Source organism: Balaenoptera ricei, chromosome 5, assembly GCF_028023285.1.
Source record: "Balaenoptera ricei isolate mBalRic1 chromosome 5, mBalRic1.hap2, whole genome shotgun sequence".
In the NCBI taxonomy this organism is placed as follows: domain Eukaryota; kingdom Metazoa; phylum Chordata; class Mammalia; order Artiodactyla; family Balaenopteridae; genus Balaenoptera; species Balaenoptera ricei.
In genome coordinates this window covers 58454-78170 of record NC_082643.1, presented here as the reverse complement: position 1 = coordinate 78170, position 19717 = coordinate 58454, and the positions used below count along the sequence as shown (strand labels likewise).

The 19717-nt window shown below is 39.9% G+C and overlaps 1 protein-coding gene across 1 annotated transcript in view; it reads left to right on the top strand.

Annotated features, from left to right (window-relative positions):
* Positions 1 to 19717, top strand: part of ASIC5 (acid sensing ion channel subunit family member 5) — a 49815-nt gene that overhangs the window by 8709 nt on the left and 21389 nt on the right. Inside the window, 6 exon segments of the mRNA XM_059924321.1 lie at positions 167 to 275; positions 2429 to 2495; positions 5801 to 5835; positions 5838 to 5891; positions 5894 to 5947; positions 5950 to 6091. Coding sequence (XP_059780304.1) covers positions 167 to 275; positions 2429 to 2495; positions 5801 to 5835; positions 5838 to 5891; positions 5894 to 5947; positions 5950 to 6091 — 461 coding nt within the window.

The window sequence follows — 19717 nt, the reverse complement described above, 5'->3', positions numbered from 1 at the left end:
AAATAAAATCCATAATCCTTGATGGGATGTTGAATTGGGAAATAAAACATTATAAAGTTTGATTGGGGAAGAATTTAGAAATGTTCAGTATGGGATGTATACTAAATAAGAGTGCTGTATCAAAGTTAAGTTTCCTGAATGTGATTTTTATATCTTATTTACACAGGAAGATGTCCCTTTTCTTAAGCAAGAAGAGGAAGTTTCACTTAACGAGGAAGATAAAGCAAATGTGGGAAAATGTTTAAAATTAATGAATTACAGTAAAGAGTACATAGGTATTCACTGTGCAGTTTTTGCAACTTTGCTATAAGTTTGCATTTTTCAAAATAAAAGGTTGGAAAAATTACAGTCGTTTTCTTATATCATGATGGCATGTGTGTAATGAAAGTGCAAGGCTAGGGCAAACTTTTTATTCATTCAACATATTTCTCGACTGCTTCCTACCTACCAGATGGGTAGATCCACAGCAAATACAACGAAACAGCCAAAGAGCCCGGCCCTCGTGGAATTTACATTCTTCCTCTTCAGGTCTGAGCTTTCTCCGCTGTTGAATGAGTGAGGGTGGGAGTGTGGCATAGGGGGTTGGCCTTGGTGGCAACATAAGGTCCCTTTCTGCACGAAATGCTATTGTTTTAGGTCTGTGAATTTATTTGCTTTGAATAGGTATGATAGAGTAGCCAATTTCTTCCGTTTAGTATTTTATAAAAAATATTGTAATGAATACAAAAACACTAACCCACAATGCTTACATACAGGGCATAAAGAAAACAGCAGTTCTGGTTTTTGTCTTAATACAAACCCAAAGCAAGGCAGCATTAAAGTATTTATTAAGAACATGCTAAGCTGTGAGTTTGCTTTGTTTTTCCCTTCCAAGATTATTAAGAAAAATATCTACTTCCAATAAAAGAAAAGGTATTCTTTACACTGTCTTCCTTTGCAGACCCTGTAGTCGTATCAGATTTGTCTAAATCTAAAAAAGAAATTGCATCACTATTAATGGTTATGCATTGCCCCAAAGAGATAGTAAAATACAAGTTTTAATTCAAAGCTAAATTTAAAAGTAGTAGCTAAAGATAACTTTTTTATACCTTTAGATGTATGCCTATTCAATCGGATCAAAAATTTTATTAAAAACACATAAGATTTTTTGAAGAACACCATACAAGTGTGTCTGTATAACTGGTGGTGGGCCAGAGCATACTTCTCTAGACACTGCATAAAACTCTGAATGTTGTTTATGCTCTGGATTCAAATGCAAGGTCAGAGAAAATGGTTTCTTTCTCCCCTATCCACTCTCGTTATTTCATCCTTTGCGGTCTTCCGTGGTAATGAGCGGTTTGCTGCTGCTGATGCTACTTGAGCAAGGGTGGTAGATAGCACTAATTCAGAACCCTCTAGATTCCCCCTGGATTTGGCTTTGTCATTGAATTCCCCATTCTTTTGTTTGTGAGCCTGTTGAGGGGTGGTGATGGGAGAAAGCTGAGGATCGATCTTTGGCCAAAGGCATCTGCTCTGCAAACCAAGGGCGTGAGCAGGGGAAGCAGAAGGAAGGAAAGCGGAAGGGTCTGTGTTTTTATTGAGCTACTTAGAGAGTTAATAACAAAGAAGCAAGCAGAGGTCGTTGAGGGAGAAGGATGCTGGGCTTTGATTTCGAACAGGGGCGGTGAAGGCAAACGCTGGGGTGGGGGGCGGCATTTCCTCGCCAGGCAAAGATGGAGTGCAAATTTACTACACGTCGCCAGAGTAGAGGGAGGTGATGGTGAAATACTTTTTAAACGAGCGGAGAGGAAGAAAATGCAACAATGTTCATCCTAAAGTAGACGAGGCATCCATGAGGCGGTATCAGAGCCCTGCAAGCGAGAGCAACCAAAATTATCTATCTTATTTTTATTTTTACTTTTCAAAACCATTCTATTAAAGTATAGTTGGTTTACAGTGTTGTGGGAAATCACCATTTTTAAATGTCACAGAAGAGAGGAACACGTGAGCAAATAAAAATGAGGCTTTTTAAAATTGTATTCTTTATCAAGTAAAGGGTAGGCACGACGGGAGAGATCTTGCTGGCCTTCTTTCCTTTCTGTGTTTCACTCTCTTTTTTCCCTCTGCGCTGAGGCCCTATGCGGAAGCAACTAAAGGTTGTGAGCAAGGAAGAAGAGGAAGTGAAACTGAAAGGAACGTCAAGAAAATTTCTGGTTATGCCTGAGCCTTGGTTAAATCACGGTGCAGGTAAAATACGGCTTTGTAGGCCCTCTTTCTCTCTCCTGAGTTTCCTTCCAGCGCTCTCCCCCCAGGGCACCCATGTCCCGCTGCCCAGGTGCATTATTGGCCCCCGCAGGCAGTCTGTTCCCAAACTGAAATCAGCCAAAGACTCTGCCCCTAGAAGTCCAACCAGTGAGTAACTGACAGGACACTGACATGTAACCTCCAGGATGCTGCGGAAAGACGCCCAGGAGAAGAAAGGAAGGGCGGCCGGCAAGGGAAGGAAGGGTCATCAGGTAAGTCAGGAGCACCTGGATTTTGACAGACTGTAACTGAAGCTGTGATTAACCCCAAGGAGAGCTCTCGGAGGGAGAAACGCATAGTCGTCGTAAGATTGACCCTCTTCCTGAAGTCTTTAATTGGATGCTTGGGGAAGTCTCCCTGGGACTTTCATTTACATCTCTTGAAATTTCTTAGTTTGTTTCCATATAAGACTAGTTTCAACTTCGAGTCCTGAGTTTCCAAGAAAATACTTGTGACTCATATCTAACCATGTTGATGGTTAGAGGTTATATACTTGTAAAATGTTACCATGGCGCTTCTAAAAGGCTCTGAGATACACGCAATTCCTCAGTTCTGTCAGGAGATGGAGCCATTTATACGCAATAATGCATATTCTCCAGTTTATTATTTAATATAAAAGTTCTAATAATTTCTCAAAAGTGTTCATATGAACCAATAATTAGCCTTTGTGCTTTATTGAATTTGAATGCTTTCAGCAATCATTTCTTCTCGAGGAAATATTCTCTGGTGCTTTATTTTATCATTTTCATTTGATTACTATTTCTGTTTAAAAGAGTTTCATCTGTGATTTAGAAAGAAACTTCAACAAGGAAAAGACATCTTTGTCCCCACAGATTTCACCCCAGCTGCATTTTGATTCAAAGTGATGTAAAGAGAGGTAGAATTGAAAACTAAGGAGACGATCTCCGGTGAGTCTCCTGAGATTCAATTAGCCTGGTCCATTAGAGGTGATTCTAAAACCACAAGTATTCGTCGAGGTTGTCCCTCTAATTCTGAGAAAATGGTTGCCTTAATTATGTTTTTTGGTTTCACTCTACAATAGCTTCTCCTGAGTCCATAAATGCCCATAGCTGGTTCTGCCAGCATTTTTGGTTTCCAGATTATGTGCTTTATGGGGCAAAACATAGCAACACAAACATTGAAACTGCCCCACGTTTCACAGCCTCGACTGCTGTATTTTATACAAAGGCCACACAATGAGTGTGGTTATTGATGAAAATTGGTTAGACCTCAAGAACTCCTGCTTACTGAAATTGGGGATGGAGCAGATTGGGAAAATAAAAGCCCAGGCTAAGAAAGGTGTAAAATCCTCAGAACAGTTACAATTTTCATCTCTAGAAGTGAGAAATTAGCAAAGGAAAAGGGGGTTATATTTTTCATTGGGGAAATTTGACTTCCAATATTCCTTGGATATAAGTCATACAGCTTCTGTTACTTAGGAAAAAGTCATTTATATGAGGAAGTCGAATATATGTAGTTTTAAAATATTCCTACATGCTAGAACCTGTTTTTTGTTTGGTTTGGTTTGGTTTGGTCTGATTCTTATTTATCATGTGCCTACAATTTTTATTTCAAAATACAGCAAGGCTTGTTCAATGTTCCTCAAAATGCTTCTGTAAAGATCAGTATTCAATGCAAGGGCCACTTGTAGTAATTACATAAGAAGTATTATTGGGAAAGTAAGAAGTTTCCAGTAGGCTGGTAGGCTCTTTATTAAACCAATTCTAACCTTCCTCACAGTAATACATCCCCTTGTTTCTTCACCATTCATCTAAAACAATATTTTTGAGAACTCTTTTGAAACCCTAGCAAGAGATAGAGAACACTCCAGGAAAGCGCAAGCAGTTGTCAAAGGGTAGATTTATATTAAACGAGCTGATTTTTGTGTTTTTTTGTTTGTTTTTTAAAGATTTCTTTTTTTTTTTTTGATGTGGACCATTTTTAAAGACTTTATTGAATTTGTTACAATATTCCTTCTGTTTTATGTTTTGTTTTTTCTGGCCGTGAGGCATGTGAGATCTTAGCTCCCTGACCAGGGATCGAACCTGCACCCTCTGCATTGGAAGGCGAAGTCTTAACCACTGGACCACCAGGGAAGTCCCTAAATGAGCTGATTTTTGACAGATCAACTTGAAACATATTTTTCAAGGTAACGCTTGCAACCAGCAATACTTTGGTTGGCCAGTTACTGATTACTAGGTCACTCTTCCCCTGTGGTGGGAAGGGTGCCAGATTCCTTGAGACTGAGTTGTCCTTCTGTCAGAGGAAATCCTCCACATGTGTTTGTTGCTAATGGCTAAATAATATGTAAAAGAGCATTATTAAATTTATTTTGCTCATGAACAGTAATAATAGCTTTTCAGACATTTCTGCTTTTGCTATGGGACTGTGCAGTTACTTTAAATACATATGTGTGTGTGTGTGTGTGTGTGTGTGTGTGTACATATAATATATACACACATATATCCTAATTCAATATTTTTTAAAAAAACAGTTTGTGGTTTGTGGAGCTATTATAAAATGTTGGTCCAAAGTCAAGCTAATCAGACTAATACACAATTTCTTGCTTAGTTTACAGTCTCTGTAAAATAATCATAATATAATTTGGAATTGTGTCCTAACACTTTGCAGATGAAATGGAGTCCCTTAGAAAATGTTCATAGGAGTCTCTTATATATCATTATATATCCCGTGACTTAAGCTTACTTAGCTGATTGATTAGAAACCTATGAAATATTAACTAATGATTTAATGAGACCTTATGGAAGTAAATTAATGCTGATTCGTTGACATAAAGAATGCTTCCTGAATTGAAGCAAAGGATATAAAGGTTAATTCACCTAATTATGAGCATCTGTGAGACTATTAAGGACTCATGTCTTAAATGAGAATCTTAGACAGGAGCCTTTGCCAGTTACCACATCGCCACTGAATTAGCAGAATAACAAAAGGAGCTAATGTGAAGTGAGCACTTACCACGGTCCAGGTAAGGTACCGAGCCATCGCCAGGTGTTCTTTTATTTACTAAAACAGACTCATGAGGCAGAGATTGTCGCGCCCGTTTGCCAGGAGAGATGCAAAGTATTAGAAAGATTAAGACATTGGCTAAAGTACCACAGTTTCCCAGAACAAAGCCTGGACCAGAGGCAATTTTTTAAAGATCATGAGCTATTGTACGCAACCCTTTCAGGGTGGGCTGCTATTGAAAATGCAACATTAATGGGGCGGCACGAATAGGGTTGCATGAGCAAGAGACACCCGCGGAACAGCCCCACGTTCTCATCAGACCTCGGTGGTCCACACTTCCTGACTCCTAAACGATCTGTGCCCCATGGGGCCGTCCATGAACAGCCTTGTCATTGCCTGTGGTCAAGATGAATTTTGAGTCCTCATGTGTACCCATAAAAGGGGAACATGTTTAAACCTAAGTGGGTTGTATTTTTCACATACAGCATTAAGGTTCCCTAACTAATTCCTTGTTTTGTTTGTCTGTTGAATTATTTGATTAAACTTAAAGACTCTTAGAAAAGATAAAGCTCTGCCTTTCAAAGAAAATCTACCACCTCGCACTGACTGCAAGGAGTTTGACCATGACTTTGCCATTTCCACTCCTTCCATGGGGTCCACGACATTGTCCGGAACCACAGTAGAATTCGCAAGGTGGTCCCAGCTCCATGGGGCTCATGGTCTGGCACATCTATAGCCGTCTGGCCAACTACTTCAGGTGACCCCCCCCCATGACATCTACAGAGGTGCAATGTGTGGAGAAGACAGAGTTCCCAGCCGTGACCTTCTGTAATTTAAACAGGTAAAAATTACTTTTTTTAATAATAACAAATCTCAAAAGGACCTTCGAGACAGCAGAGGAGTAAGACACAGAGATCACCTTCCTCCCCCCAAATACATCAGAAACACATCTACATGAGGAACAACCCCTACAGAACACCCACTGAACGCTGGCAGAAGACCTCAGACCTCCCAAAAGGCAAGAAACTCCCCACGTACCTGGGGAGGGCAAAAGAAAAAAGAAATAACAGAGACAAAAGAATAGGGACGGGCCCTGCACCAGCGGGAGGGAGCCGTGAAGGAGGAAAGGTGTCCACACACTAGGAGCCCCTTCGCGGGCGGAGACTGCGGGTGGCGGAGGGGGGAGCTTCGGAGCCACGGAGGAGAGCGCAGCCACAGGGGTGCGGAGGGCACAGCGGAGAGACTCCCGCACAGAGGCTCGGCGCCGAGCAGCGCTCACCAGCCCGAGAGGCTTGTCTGCTCCCCCGCCGGGGCGGGCGGGGCTGGGAGCTGAGGCTCGGGCTGCGGTCGGATCGCAGGGAGAGGACTGGGGTTGGCGGCGTGAACACAGCCTGAAGGGGCTAGTGCGCCACGGCGAGCCGGGAGGGAGTCCGGGAAAAAGTCTGCAGCTGCCGAAGAGGCAAGAGACTTTTTCTTACCTCTTTGTTTCCTGGTGCGCGAGGAGAGGGGATTCAGAGCGCCGCCTAAACGAGCTCCAGAGACGGGCGCGAGCCGCGGCCATCAGCGCGGACCCCAGAGACGGGCAGGAGACGCTAAGGCTGCTGCTGCCGCCACCAAGAAGCCTGTGTGCGAGCACAGGTCACTCTCCACACCGCCCCTCCCAGGAGCCGGTGCAGCCCGCCACGGCCAGGCTCCCGTGATCCGGGGACAACTTCCCCGGGAGAACGCACGGCGCACCTCGGGCTGCTGCAACGTCACGACGCCTCTGACGCCGCAGGCTCGCCCCGCCTCCTCCGTACCGCTCCCTCCCCCCGCCTGAGTGAGCCAGAGCCCCCGAAGCAGCTGCGCCTTTAACCCCGTCCTGTCTGGGCGGGAACAGACGCCCTCGGGCGACCTACTCGCAGAGGCGGGTCCAAATCCAAAGCTGAACCCCGGGAGCTGTGCGAACAAAGAAGAGAAAGGGAAATCTCCCCCAGCAGCCTCGGGAGCAGCGGATTAAAACTCCACAGTCAACCTGATGTGCCTGCATCTGTGGAATACCTGAATAGACAACGAATCATCCCAAAATCGAGGTGGTGGGCTTTGGGAGCAACTGTAGACTTGGGGTTTGCTGTCTGCATCTAATTTGTCTCTGGTTTTATGTTTATCTTAGTTTAGTATTTAGACTTTATTATCACTGATAGATTTGTTTATTGATTTGCTTGCTCTCTTCCTTTCTTTTACTTTCTAAATTTTTAAATTATTTTAAATAATATTTATATATTTTTTATTTTAATAACTTTATTTTATTTTATTCTTTCTCTCTTTTTTTCCTCCATTTTCTTCTGAGCCATGTAGCTGACAGGGTCTTGGTGCTCCAGCCAGGCATCAGGCCTGAGCCTCTGAGGTGGGGGAGCCAAGTTCAGGACATTGGACCACCAGAGACCTCCAGGCCCCACGAAGTATCAAACAGCAAGAGCTCTCCCAGAGATCTCCATCTCAACGCTAAGACCCAACTCCACTCAACGACCAGCAAGCTACAGTGCTGGGCACCCCATGCCAAACGACTAGCAAGACAGGAACACAGCCCCACCCATTAGCAGAGAGGCTGCCTAAAATCATAATAAGGCCACAGACACCCCAAAACACACCACCAGACGTGGACGTGCCCACCAGAAAGACAAGATCCAGCCTCATCCACCAAAACACAGGCACTAGTCCCCTCCACCAGGAAGCTACACAACCCACTGAACCAACCTCACCCACAGGGGGCAGACACCAAAAACAACAGGAACTACGAACCTGCAGCCTGTGAAAAGGAGACCCCAAACACGGTAAGTTAAGCAAAGTGAGAAGACAGAGAAATACACAGCAGATGAAGGAGCAAGGTAAAAACGCACCACACCAAACAAATGAAAGGAAATAGGCAGTCTACCTGAAAAAGAATTCAGAGTAATGATAGTAAAGATGATCCAAAATCTTGGAAACAGAATGGAGAAAATACAAGAAACGTTTAACAAGGACCTAGGAGAACTAAAGAGCAAACAAACAATGATGAACAACACAATAAATGAAATTTAAAATTCTCTACAAGGAAACAATAGAAGAATAACTGAAGCAGAACAATGGAGATGTGACCTGGAAGATAAAATAGTGGAAATAACTACCACAGAGCAGAATAAAGAAAAAAGAATGAAAAAAATTCAGGACCGTCTCAGAGACTTCTGGGACAACATTAATAGGACCAATATTCGAATTATAGGGGTCCCAGAAGAAGAAGAGAAAAAGAAAGGGACTGAGAAAATATTTGAAGAGATTACAGCTGAAAACTTCCCTAATATGGGAAAGGAAATACTTAATAAAGTCCAGGAAGCACAGAGAGTCCCATACAGGATAAATCCAAGGAGAAACATGCCAAGACAAATATTAATCAAACTATCAAATATTAAGTACAAAGAAAAAATATTAAAAGCATTAAGGAAAAGCAACAAAAAACATACAAGGGAATCCCCATAAGGTTAACAGTTAATCGTTCAGCCGAAACTCTGCAAGCCAAAAGGAGTGGCAGGACATATTTAAAGTGATGAAAGGGAAAAACCTACAGCCAAAATTACTCTACCCAGCAAGGATCTCATTCAGATTCAATGGAGAAATTAAAACCTTTACAGACAAGCAAAAGCTAAGAGAATTCAGCACCACCAAACCAGCTTTACAACAAATGCTAAAGGAATTTCTCTAGGCAGGAAGCACAAGAGAAGGAAAACACCTACAATAACAAACCCAAAACAATTAAGAAAATGGTAATAGGAACATACATATCGATAATTACCTTAAATGTAAATGGATTAAATGCTCCAACCAAAAGATATAGACTGGCTGAATGGATACAAAAACAAGACCCATATATATGCTGTCTACAAGAGACCCACTTCAGACCTAGGGGCACATAGAGACTGAAAGTGAGGGGATGGAAAAAGATATTCCATGCAAATGGAAATCAAAAGAAAGCTGGAGTAGCAATTCTCCTATCAGACAAAATAGACTTTAAAATAAAGACAGTTACAAGAGACAAAGAAGGACACTACATAATGATCAAGGGATCAATCCAAGAAGAAGATAGAACAATTGTAAATATTTATGCACCCAACATAGGAGCACCTCAATACATAAGGCAAATACTAACAGCCATAAAAGGGGAAAACTTTAACACCCCACTTTCACCAATGGACAGATCATCCAAAATGAAAATAATTAAGGAAACACAAGCTTTAAATTATACATTAAACAACAGGCACTTAATTGATACTTGTAGGACATTCCATCCAAAAACAACAGAATACACTTTCTTCTCAAGTGCTCATGGAACATTCTCCAGGATAGATCATATGTTGGGCCACAAATCAAGCCATGGTAAATTTAAGAAAATTGAAATCATATCAAGTATCTTTTCCAACCACAATGCTATGAGACTATATATCAATTACAGGGAAAAAAACTGTAAAAAATACAAACTCATGGAGGCCAAACAATACACTACTAAATAACCAAGAGATCACTGAAGAAATCAAAGAGAAAATCAAAAAATACCTAGAAACAAATGACAATGAAAACACGAAGACCCAAAACCTGTGGGATGCAACAAAAGCAGTTCCAAGATGGAAGTTTATAGCAATACAGTCCTACGTCAAGAAACAAGAAACATCTCAAATAAACAACCTAACCTTACACCTAAAGCAATCAGACAAAGAAGAACAAAAAAAACCCTAAGTTAGCAGAAGGAAAGAAATCATAAAGATCAGATCAGAAATAAATGAAAAAGAAATGAAGGAAAAATAGCAAAGATCAATAAAACTAAAAGTTGATTCGTTGAGAAGATAAACAAGTTGATAAACCATTAGCCAGACTCATTAAAAAAAAAAAAAAAGAAGACTCAAATGAACAGAATTAGAAATGAAAAAGGAGAAGTAACAAATGACACTGAAGAAATACAAAAGATCATGAGAGATTACTACAAGCAACTCTATGCCACTAAAATGGACAACCTGGAAGAAATGGACAAATTCTTAGAAAAGCACAACCTTCCAAAACTGAACCAGGAAGAAATAGAAAATATAAACAGATGAATCACAAGCAATGAAATTGAAACTGTGATTAAAAATCTTCCAACAAACAAAAGCCCAGGACGAGGTGGCTTCACAGGCAAATTCTATCAAACATTTAGAGAAGAGCTAACACCTATCCTCCTCAAACTCTTCCAAAATATATCAGAGGGAAGAACACTCCCAAACTCATTCTACAAGGCCACCACCACCCTGATAGCAAAACCAGACAAAGCTGTCACAAAGAAAGAAAACTACAGGCTAATATCCCTGATGAACATAGATGCAAAAATCGTCAACGAAATACTAACAAACAGAATCCAACAGCGCATTAAAAGAATCATACACCATGATCAAGTTGGGTTTATCCCAGGAATGCAAGGATTCTTCAATATATGCAAATCAATTAATGTGATAAACCATATTAACAAATTGATGGAGAAAAACCATATGATCATCTCAATAGATGCAGAAAAAGCTTTCAAAAAAATTCAACACCCAATTATGATAAAATCCCTCCAGAATGTAGGCATAGAGGGAATGTACCTCAACATAATAAAAGCCATATATGACAAAGCCACAGCCAATATCGTTCTCAATGGTGAAAAACTGAAACTATTTCCACTAAGATCAGGAAGAAGACAAGGTTGCCCACTCTCACCACTATTATTCAACATACTTTTGGAAGTTTTAGCCACAACAATCAGAGAAGAAAAAGAAGTAGAAGGAATCCAAATCAGAAAAGAAGTAAAACTGTCACTGTTTGTAGATGACACGATACTATACATAGAGAATCCTGAAGATGCTACCAGAAAACTACTAGAGCTAATCAATAAATTTGGTAAAGTAGCAGGACACAAAATTAATGCACAGAAATCTCTTGCATTCCTATACACTTATGATGAAAAATCTGAAAGAGAAATTAAGGAAACATTCCCATTTACCATTGCAACAAAAAGAATAAAATACCTAGGAATAAACCTACCTAAGGAGACAAAAGACCTATCTCCCGGAAACTATAAGACACTGATGAAAGAAATTAAAGATGATACAAACAGATGGAGAGATATACCATGTTCTTGGATTGGAAGAACCAACATTGTGAAAATGACTATACTACCCAAAGTGATCTACAGATTGAATGCAATCCCTGTCAAACTACCAATGGCATTTTTTACAGAACTAGAACAAAAAATTTCACAATTTGGATGGAAACAGAAAAGACCCCAAATAGCCAAAGCAATCTTGAGAAAGAAAAACGGAGCTGGAGGAATCAGGCTTCCTGACTTCAGACTATACTACAAAGCTACAGTAATCAAGACAATATGGTACTGGCACAAAAACAGAAATAGAGATCAATGGAACCAGATAGAAAGCCCAGAGATAAACCCACGCACATATGGTCACCTTATTTTTGATAAAGGAGGCAAGAATATACAATGGAGAAAAGACAGCCTCTTCAATAAGTGGTGTTGGGAAAACTGGACAGCTACATGTAAAAGAATGAAATTAGAACACTCCCTAAAAACATACTCAAAAATAAACTCAAAATGGATTACAGACCTAAATGTAAGGCCAAACACTATAAAACTCTTAGAGGAAAACATATGCAGAACACTCTATGACATAAATTACAGCAAGATCCTTTTTGACCCACCTCCTAGAGAAATGGAAATAAAAAGAAAAATAAACAAATGGGACCTAATGAAACTTAAAACTTTTGCAAAGCCAAAGAAACCATAAACAAGACAAAAAGGCAACCCTCAGAATGGGAGAATATATTTGCAAATGAAACAACTGACAAAAGATTAATCTCCAGAATATACAAGCAACACATGAAGCTCAATAGCAAAAAAAACAAACAACCCAATCCAAAAACGAGCAGAAGACCTAAATAGACATTCCTCTAAAGTAGATATACAGATTGCCAACAAACACATGAAAGGATTCTCAACATCATTAATCATCAGAGAAATGCAAATCAAAACTACAATGAGGTATCACCTCACACCAGTCAGAATGGCCATCATCAAAAAATCTAGAAACAATAAATGCTGGAGAGGGTGTGGAGAAAAGGGAACACTCTTGCACTGTTGGTGGGAATGTAAATTGATACAGCCACTATGGAGAACAGTATGGAGGTTCCTTAAAAAACTAAAAATAGAACTACCATACAACCAGCAATCCCGCTACTGGGCATATACCCTGAGAAAACCATAATTCAAATAGAGTCATACACCACAATGTTCATTGCAGCTCTATTTACAATATCCAAGACATAGAAGCAACTTAAGTGTCCATCAACAGATGAATGGATAAAGAAGATGTGGCACATATATACAATGGAATATTACTCAGCCATAAAAAGAAATGAAATTGAGTTATTTGTAGTGAAGTAGATGGACCCAGAGTCTGTCATACAGAGTGAAGTAAGTCAGAAAGAGAAAAACAAATACTGTATGCTAATGCATATATATGGAATCTAAAAAAACGGTACTGATGAACCTAGTGGCAGGACAGAAATAAAGATGCAGACATAGAGAATGTACTTGAGGACACAGGGTGGGGGGAATGGTAAGCTGGGACAAAGTGAGAGAGTGTCATGGACATATATACACTACCAAATGTAAAATAGATAGCTAGTGGGAAGCAGCCGCATAGCACAGGGAGATCAGCTCGGTGCTTTGTGACCACCTAGAGGGGTGGGATAGGGAGGGTGGGAGGGAGAAGCAACAGGGAGGGGATATGGTGATATAAGTATACGTATAGCTGATTCACTTTGTTATACAGCAGAAACTAACACAACATTGTAAAGCAATTATACTACAATAAAGATGAAAAAAATAATAATAACAAGTCTCTATAACTTTGCTAGTATAACCTTTCTTGGATGACTGAAATAGTTTATTGTTTGCTATTTAGTATACACAAAACCACTGAAGGTCTTAAATTGTACTGAAATACTGAAATGTAAGGGGCTAAGAAGCTTATTGATTTCTTCTCCATTTTCCTTCTTTTATTCCTTCTTTCCCTCCACAATTATATGTTGGGCTAAGCAACAAGCCCTGTGGTTAAATAGATGTACAAGTATTTATCCTTGCATTTAAAAAATTTGTTAATTTACAAAAGAGAGAGAAACATTAGCAATCACAATGCAGTATGTGTGGCGATTATAGATTACATTAAACGTGTGTGCAGGGGCTCTGAGAGCACAGATGACATGTGACAGTCCCTTCTGGGTGTCACGGAGTGTGAGTGTCAAAGGATGTCCAGGCAGTTTGTAGGGGGAGATGACGAATAACTTGAAGATACAGAGAAGCACTGTGCTAAAGTATGGAGATGTGAAATGCTTCAACGTGTTTAGGGTGAGACGTTTATTGTAATAGAAACGCACCCAGCTCCATGGGCGTGTGACCTGTGCTCACCCTTGGTTTACTGCTCTGCTGTTGTTGAGCCCTTGACCACAGCTCCCTGCAAAGAACTGTATGTCCCTGGCTGTGCCCCAGGTCTCCCATGGGGAGGGCAGCTTCCCCACGAGGCCGTCCATGAAAAGCCTTGTCACTGTCTGTGGTCAAGCAAGAACAGCTGCACATAAGATTTTCACCTGGGGGAGGTGGAGGTGGCTTCCTTCAGATCCACCACTGATCAGCTCTTTTACCATGGACAAGTCACTTCACCTTTTTAAGCTTCAATATGTGTGCGTACAAAATGATGTAATATCATCTACCTCACATGCTTGCTGTGTCATTAGATCAGGTAATATATACACCATTTTGTCTCATCCCTGGGGTGTTGTTTGGACAGGTGCTCAATATACAGTAGGTATTATAGCATGTTCCTGTGATTTTTAGATATATATCAATATATGTATCAAGGTCCCAAAAAGTAGAAGTAAATCAAATGCCCCCAAATATTTTCAATACTTTTGCTCTGTACTATTTTAAATGGTATGTGATCTAACGAAAGCAAAGATTGGTTGAAGATATCCTTTATTAAAAGAAAATGTGTTTATCATCTTGAGAACAGCAGTGTGAGGACCCTCACAGATCTTTTCCCCAGAGAAACAACCATAACTGGTAAACTGTATTTAAAAAATTAACCATTTAGAATTTAACAAACTCCTACAACTCAGCAGCAAAAAACAAAAACAAAAAACCCTAAGAACCCAATTTAAAATGTACTGAGAACTTGAATAGACATTGCTTCCAAGAAGGCATACAAATGGCCAACAGAATATGAAAAAATGCTCAATATCACTAAGCATCAGAGAAATGCAAATCAATACAACAATTAGATATCACCTCAGACCTGTCAGGATGGCCATTACAAAAAACAAAAGACAAGAAATGTTGGTAAGGATGTGAAGAATTTGGAACCCTTGTACACAGTTGGTGGGAATGCAAAATGGTGCATCTGCTATGGAAAACAACATGGAGGTTCCTCAGAAAACTAAAAATAGAGATACCACATGATCTAGCAATCTCAGTCTTAAATTTTTATACAAAATAATTTAAATCAGGGTCTCAAAGAGATATTACCACACCCATATGCATTGCCTAAGATCTAGAAATAAACTAAATGCACATTGACTGACAAATGGACAAAGAAAATGTAGTATATGCATATAACAGAATATTATTCATCTGTGAAAAAGAAGGAAATTCTGCAATAGGAGAGAATGTGGCTAAACCTTCAGGATGTTATGCTAAGTTAAATAAGTCACAGAAAGGCAAATACTCATGATTCCACTTATGTGAGTTGTCTGAAATAGTCAAATTCATAGAATCAAAGGTTGCAATGGTAGTTGCCAGGGTCTGGCAGGGGGCTGGGTATAGAAATAGGGAGCTACTAGTCAACAGGCATAAAGTTTCAGGTAGTTAGGATAAATGAACTCCAGAGACTTGCTGTACAGACATGCACCTAGAGTCAACCATCCTGCATCCCACACTTTCATTTGTTAGAAGGGCAGATCTCATGGGAAGTATTCCTATCACATAAAATAGCATGTTTTAAAATTTTGCAAAAAAAAAGAGAAAATCATTGAATCTACTACAAAAATTAGGATATAATAAAATGCACCTAAATATTTATATATAAAAACAGCCATTTAAAGTATCTGGAAGTTGTCCTCAGGGAATATAACAAATGAAGACATACTTATTCAAGAAAATCCACTAAATCTCAACCAGAACAGGGAGAGTCCACAGAACCTGAGCCACAAACACTCCCTCCTTCCCCCTTTCTGTCCCAGCATGACAGGAGGTCCGCTCCAGCTGGGTTTGACCAAGAAGTCAGGGCTTTTCTCCTCCCAGCTTCTAGTCAAGGGCTACACTGTGCCCTGGGAAACACAGGTGGTCAACATTCATCATCCAACCCGGCTCAAGTCACAAAGGCTAAATTCCAGACGACCACAGTTAAGAGGCTGAGGGCTCCCTTCTTTATGTGACCCCCACTTACAGGGTCGAAGCTCTGTCTAAGGCCTGGTAGGTTGAGATAATCACCCTCATCCAGCCTGCCCAAGGATGGAGGCTCCACCTTGAGAGTGACAAAGTCAGAAAACCAGATACCTCTTCCCTGCCCAGAATCCTCCTTGTAAATATTTTGCTGGGTGGAAAAGGAAGGCCATAAGAAAAATGAATTTTGAAGCTCTCCCCAGAGGAGCTCTGTTTTGAACAGAGTGTGGTGAAGTTCAAGCCTAAGGGTGCTCGCAAAAACACCATATATTCTGGTGGTAAAGCAGTTAAGAGGAGGCTAGTGGGTCTATAAAAACAAGCTAAACCACAGGCCAGTGGTTTTCCAATGAGAATCCAGGAAAGAGGCACACAAGAAGAGTCCTCCTGGGGTCAGAAGAACTCTCAAACACTGGCCTCAAACTCTTCTGTAAAAGGGCCCAAATTTAATTTGATTAGACTCTGGAGAAATTTATGACCCAGGATATTGTTAAAAACAATACAGCATAAGAGAATTAAAACACAAGCCACAGAATGATAGAAATTTTTGCAAAAGACATATCTGATGAAGGACTCTTATCCAAAATATACAAAGAACCATTCAAACTTAAAAAAATAAGAAAACAACTTGATTTAAATATGAGCGAAAAACCTTAACAGATACCTCATCAAAGAAAACATGCAGATGGCAATTAGCATATAAAAAGATGCTCTACATCATATCATCAGGAAAATGCAAATTAATACAACAATGAGATACCTATTAGAATGGCACACCTATTAGAATGGCCAAAATCCAGAACACTGACAACATCAAATCTTGGTGGAGATGTGGAGCAAAAGGAATACTCATTCATCCCTGGGAGGAATGCAAAATGGTACAGCCACTTTGGAAGGCAGTTTGACATGCTTTTTTACAAAACTAAACATACTCTTACCATATGATCCAGCAATTTTGGTCCTTGATATTTAGCCAAAAAAGTGGGAAAATTCTGACCACACATAAACCTGAACATGAATGTTCACAACAGCTTTATTCGTAATTCAAAAATTTGGAAGCAACCAAGATGTTCTTAAGTAGGTGAATGGATAAATAAACTGTGGTACATCCAGACAATGGAACATTATTTAGTGGTTAAAAAAAATATGAGCTATTAAGCCATGAAAAGATGAGGACACTTAAATGCATATTCCTAAGTTTAAAAAAAATTTTGAATCTAAAAGGATACTTACTGTATAATTCCAACCATATGACGCTCTGGAAAAGGCAAAGCTGTGGAGACAGTAAAAAGATCAGTGGTTTCCAGGGATCAAAGGAGAGGGAGGGATGAGTAGGCAAAGCACGGAGGACTTTTAGGGCAGTTTTCATACTCTGTGTGATGCAATAATGGTGGAGACATGACATTGTGTACTGGCCAAACCCACAGAATGTACAACACCAAGAGTGAATCCTGGTATAAACTCTGTCTTTGGATGATGATGATGTGCCCATGTAGGTCCATCAACTGTGACAAACGTGCCCTCTGGTGGGGATGTTGATAATGGGGGGAGGCTGTGGTAGCTGGGAGCAAGCAGTATATGGGGAGCTCTCTGTACCTTCTTCTCAAATTGCTGTGAACCTGGGCTTCCCTGGTGGCGCAGTGGTTGAGAATCTGCCTGCCAATGCAGAGGACACGGGTTCGAGCCCTGGTCTGGGAAGATCCCACATGCCGCGGAGCAACTAGGCCCGTGAGCCACAACTACTGAGCCTGCGCGTCTGGAGCCTGTGCTCCGCAACAAGAGAGGCCGCGATAGTGAGAGGCTCGCGCACCACGATGAAGAGTGGCCCCGCTCGCCGCAACTAGAGGAAGCCCTCGCACAGAAACAAAGACCCAACACAGCCAAAAATAAATATAAATAAATTTTTTTTAAAAATTGCTGTGAACCTGAAACTTCTTTTAAAAATGAAGTCTACGAAAAAAAAATTGAGCCAGCAATTAGTGGAGCCTAGCTCCTGGATGTGATACCAGTAGAGGCAGATGGCTTAACAGGGAAGTTAGGGGAAGAGATGATCAGATGAGCCAGTTAAAGCAACTGCCATCAAAAGATGACTCTACCACTGCCTAAGGCTGTGCCCTCTAGGAGTGACATCAGAATAGCCCATCCATCACTAAGCAAAAAATAATTTTTAAAAAAGGCAAACAACAGCAATTCCTGGGGGAGGAAGGATTATTACAGTGGTGAAGTAGTGCCTCCCCAAAAATTCATATCTACCCAGAACCTCAGAAAATATTAAATATTTTCATATATTCATATGAAAATAGGGTCATTGCAGGTGTAATTGGCTAAGATGAGATTATACTGCATTAGGGTGATCCCCAGATCCAACGACTGCTGTCGTTAAAAGGACAGAAAAAGACACAGAGATATTGAGGGAAAAAGCAGAAACTGGCATCATGCTTCCAGGAGCCAAGAAATATGTGAGGCTGTTATAACCTGGATAAAGCAAGGAAGGGTTCCCCAGAGCCTTTGCAGGGAGCATAGCCCCACTGACACGTCGATTCCAGAATTCTGACCTGCTGAACAATGAGAGAATGAACTTCTGTTTTTTTTAAGGTGCCAAGTTTGTGATAACTTGTTATGGTAGCCCTAGTAAACTAATAAGATTGGTATCAAGATTTGCTACTGTATATTATCTGAAATGTTAAGTTTTCAACATCAAAAAAAAAAAGCAAAGTAAAAGGAAATTATGAACCCATACACAGAAAAATGAAAGTCAGCAGAAACTGCCCGGCTTAGATATCAGACTTAGCAGATGAAGGCATCAAAGCAGCTATTATAAATATATTTAAAGGACTGAAGAAACCGTGATTAAAGACATAAAGGAAGCTATAATGGCAATGTCTCATCAAAAAAAGAATATCAATAAGGACATAGAAATTATACAAAGGGCCAAATGGACATTGTGGTGTTGAAAAGTACAATAATTGATATGAAAAATTCACTAGATCCATGAGGTTCTCAGCAATAAATTTGAACTGGCTGAAGAAATAATCAGTGAACTTGAAGATAAATTGACAAAGTATGTGATCTGAGGAACATACAGAAAAAAACTAACACAGGAAAATGAATAGAGCCTCAGAGAAATGGGGGATACCAAAAAAGCATAAAAATATATGCAAAACGGGAGTACCAGAAGAAGAGAGAATGGAGCAGAAAAATACTTTTAAAATATGTGTCAAAACTCCCCAAATTTGCACAAAAGCAATAGTCTACATATCCAAAAAGTTCAACAAACTTTAAGAAGGATAAATGCAAAGAGATTAACAGCCAGACACATCATAATGGAAACAATGACAGCCAAAGAAAAAGAAAAAAAAAAATCTTGAAAGTAGCCAAAAGAAACCAACTCATTACGTAAAAGGGGATCCAATAAGGCTGACACCTAACTTCTCATTATAAACAATAGAGGCCAGGGAGTTGTGGGATGAGATTTTCAAAGTACTGAAGGAAAAATGTGCCAACCAAATATCTTATATCTAGCAAAAATATATTTTAAAAATGAAGGCAAAATAAAGACCTTCAGAGAGAAACAAAAGCTGAGAGAATTCATTGCTAGCAGACCCATCATACAAGAAATACTAAAAGGAAGTTGTTCAGGCTGACAGCAAGTGAACTCAGAGAGTAATTCAAATCCATATGAAAAAAAACACAAAAATACCAGGAAATGTATTTTTGCAATTTTAAAAGACATTAGAAATGTGTATTTCTTCTCCTTTCTTCTCTTACTTGATTTGAGTTTCATGCTCTACCAACTGAGCTAGCCGGGCATCCCTCTTACTTGATTTAAAATGCAAGTGTATAATACTTAGGCTATAACATATTTTTTTACAATAACAGCATAAAAGGTGGAAGCAAGGCAGTATTGGAGTAAAGAAATGACACCAGACGGTAACTTAA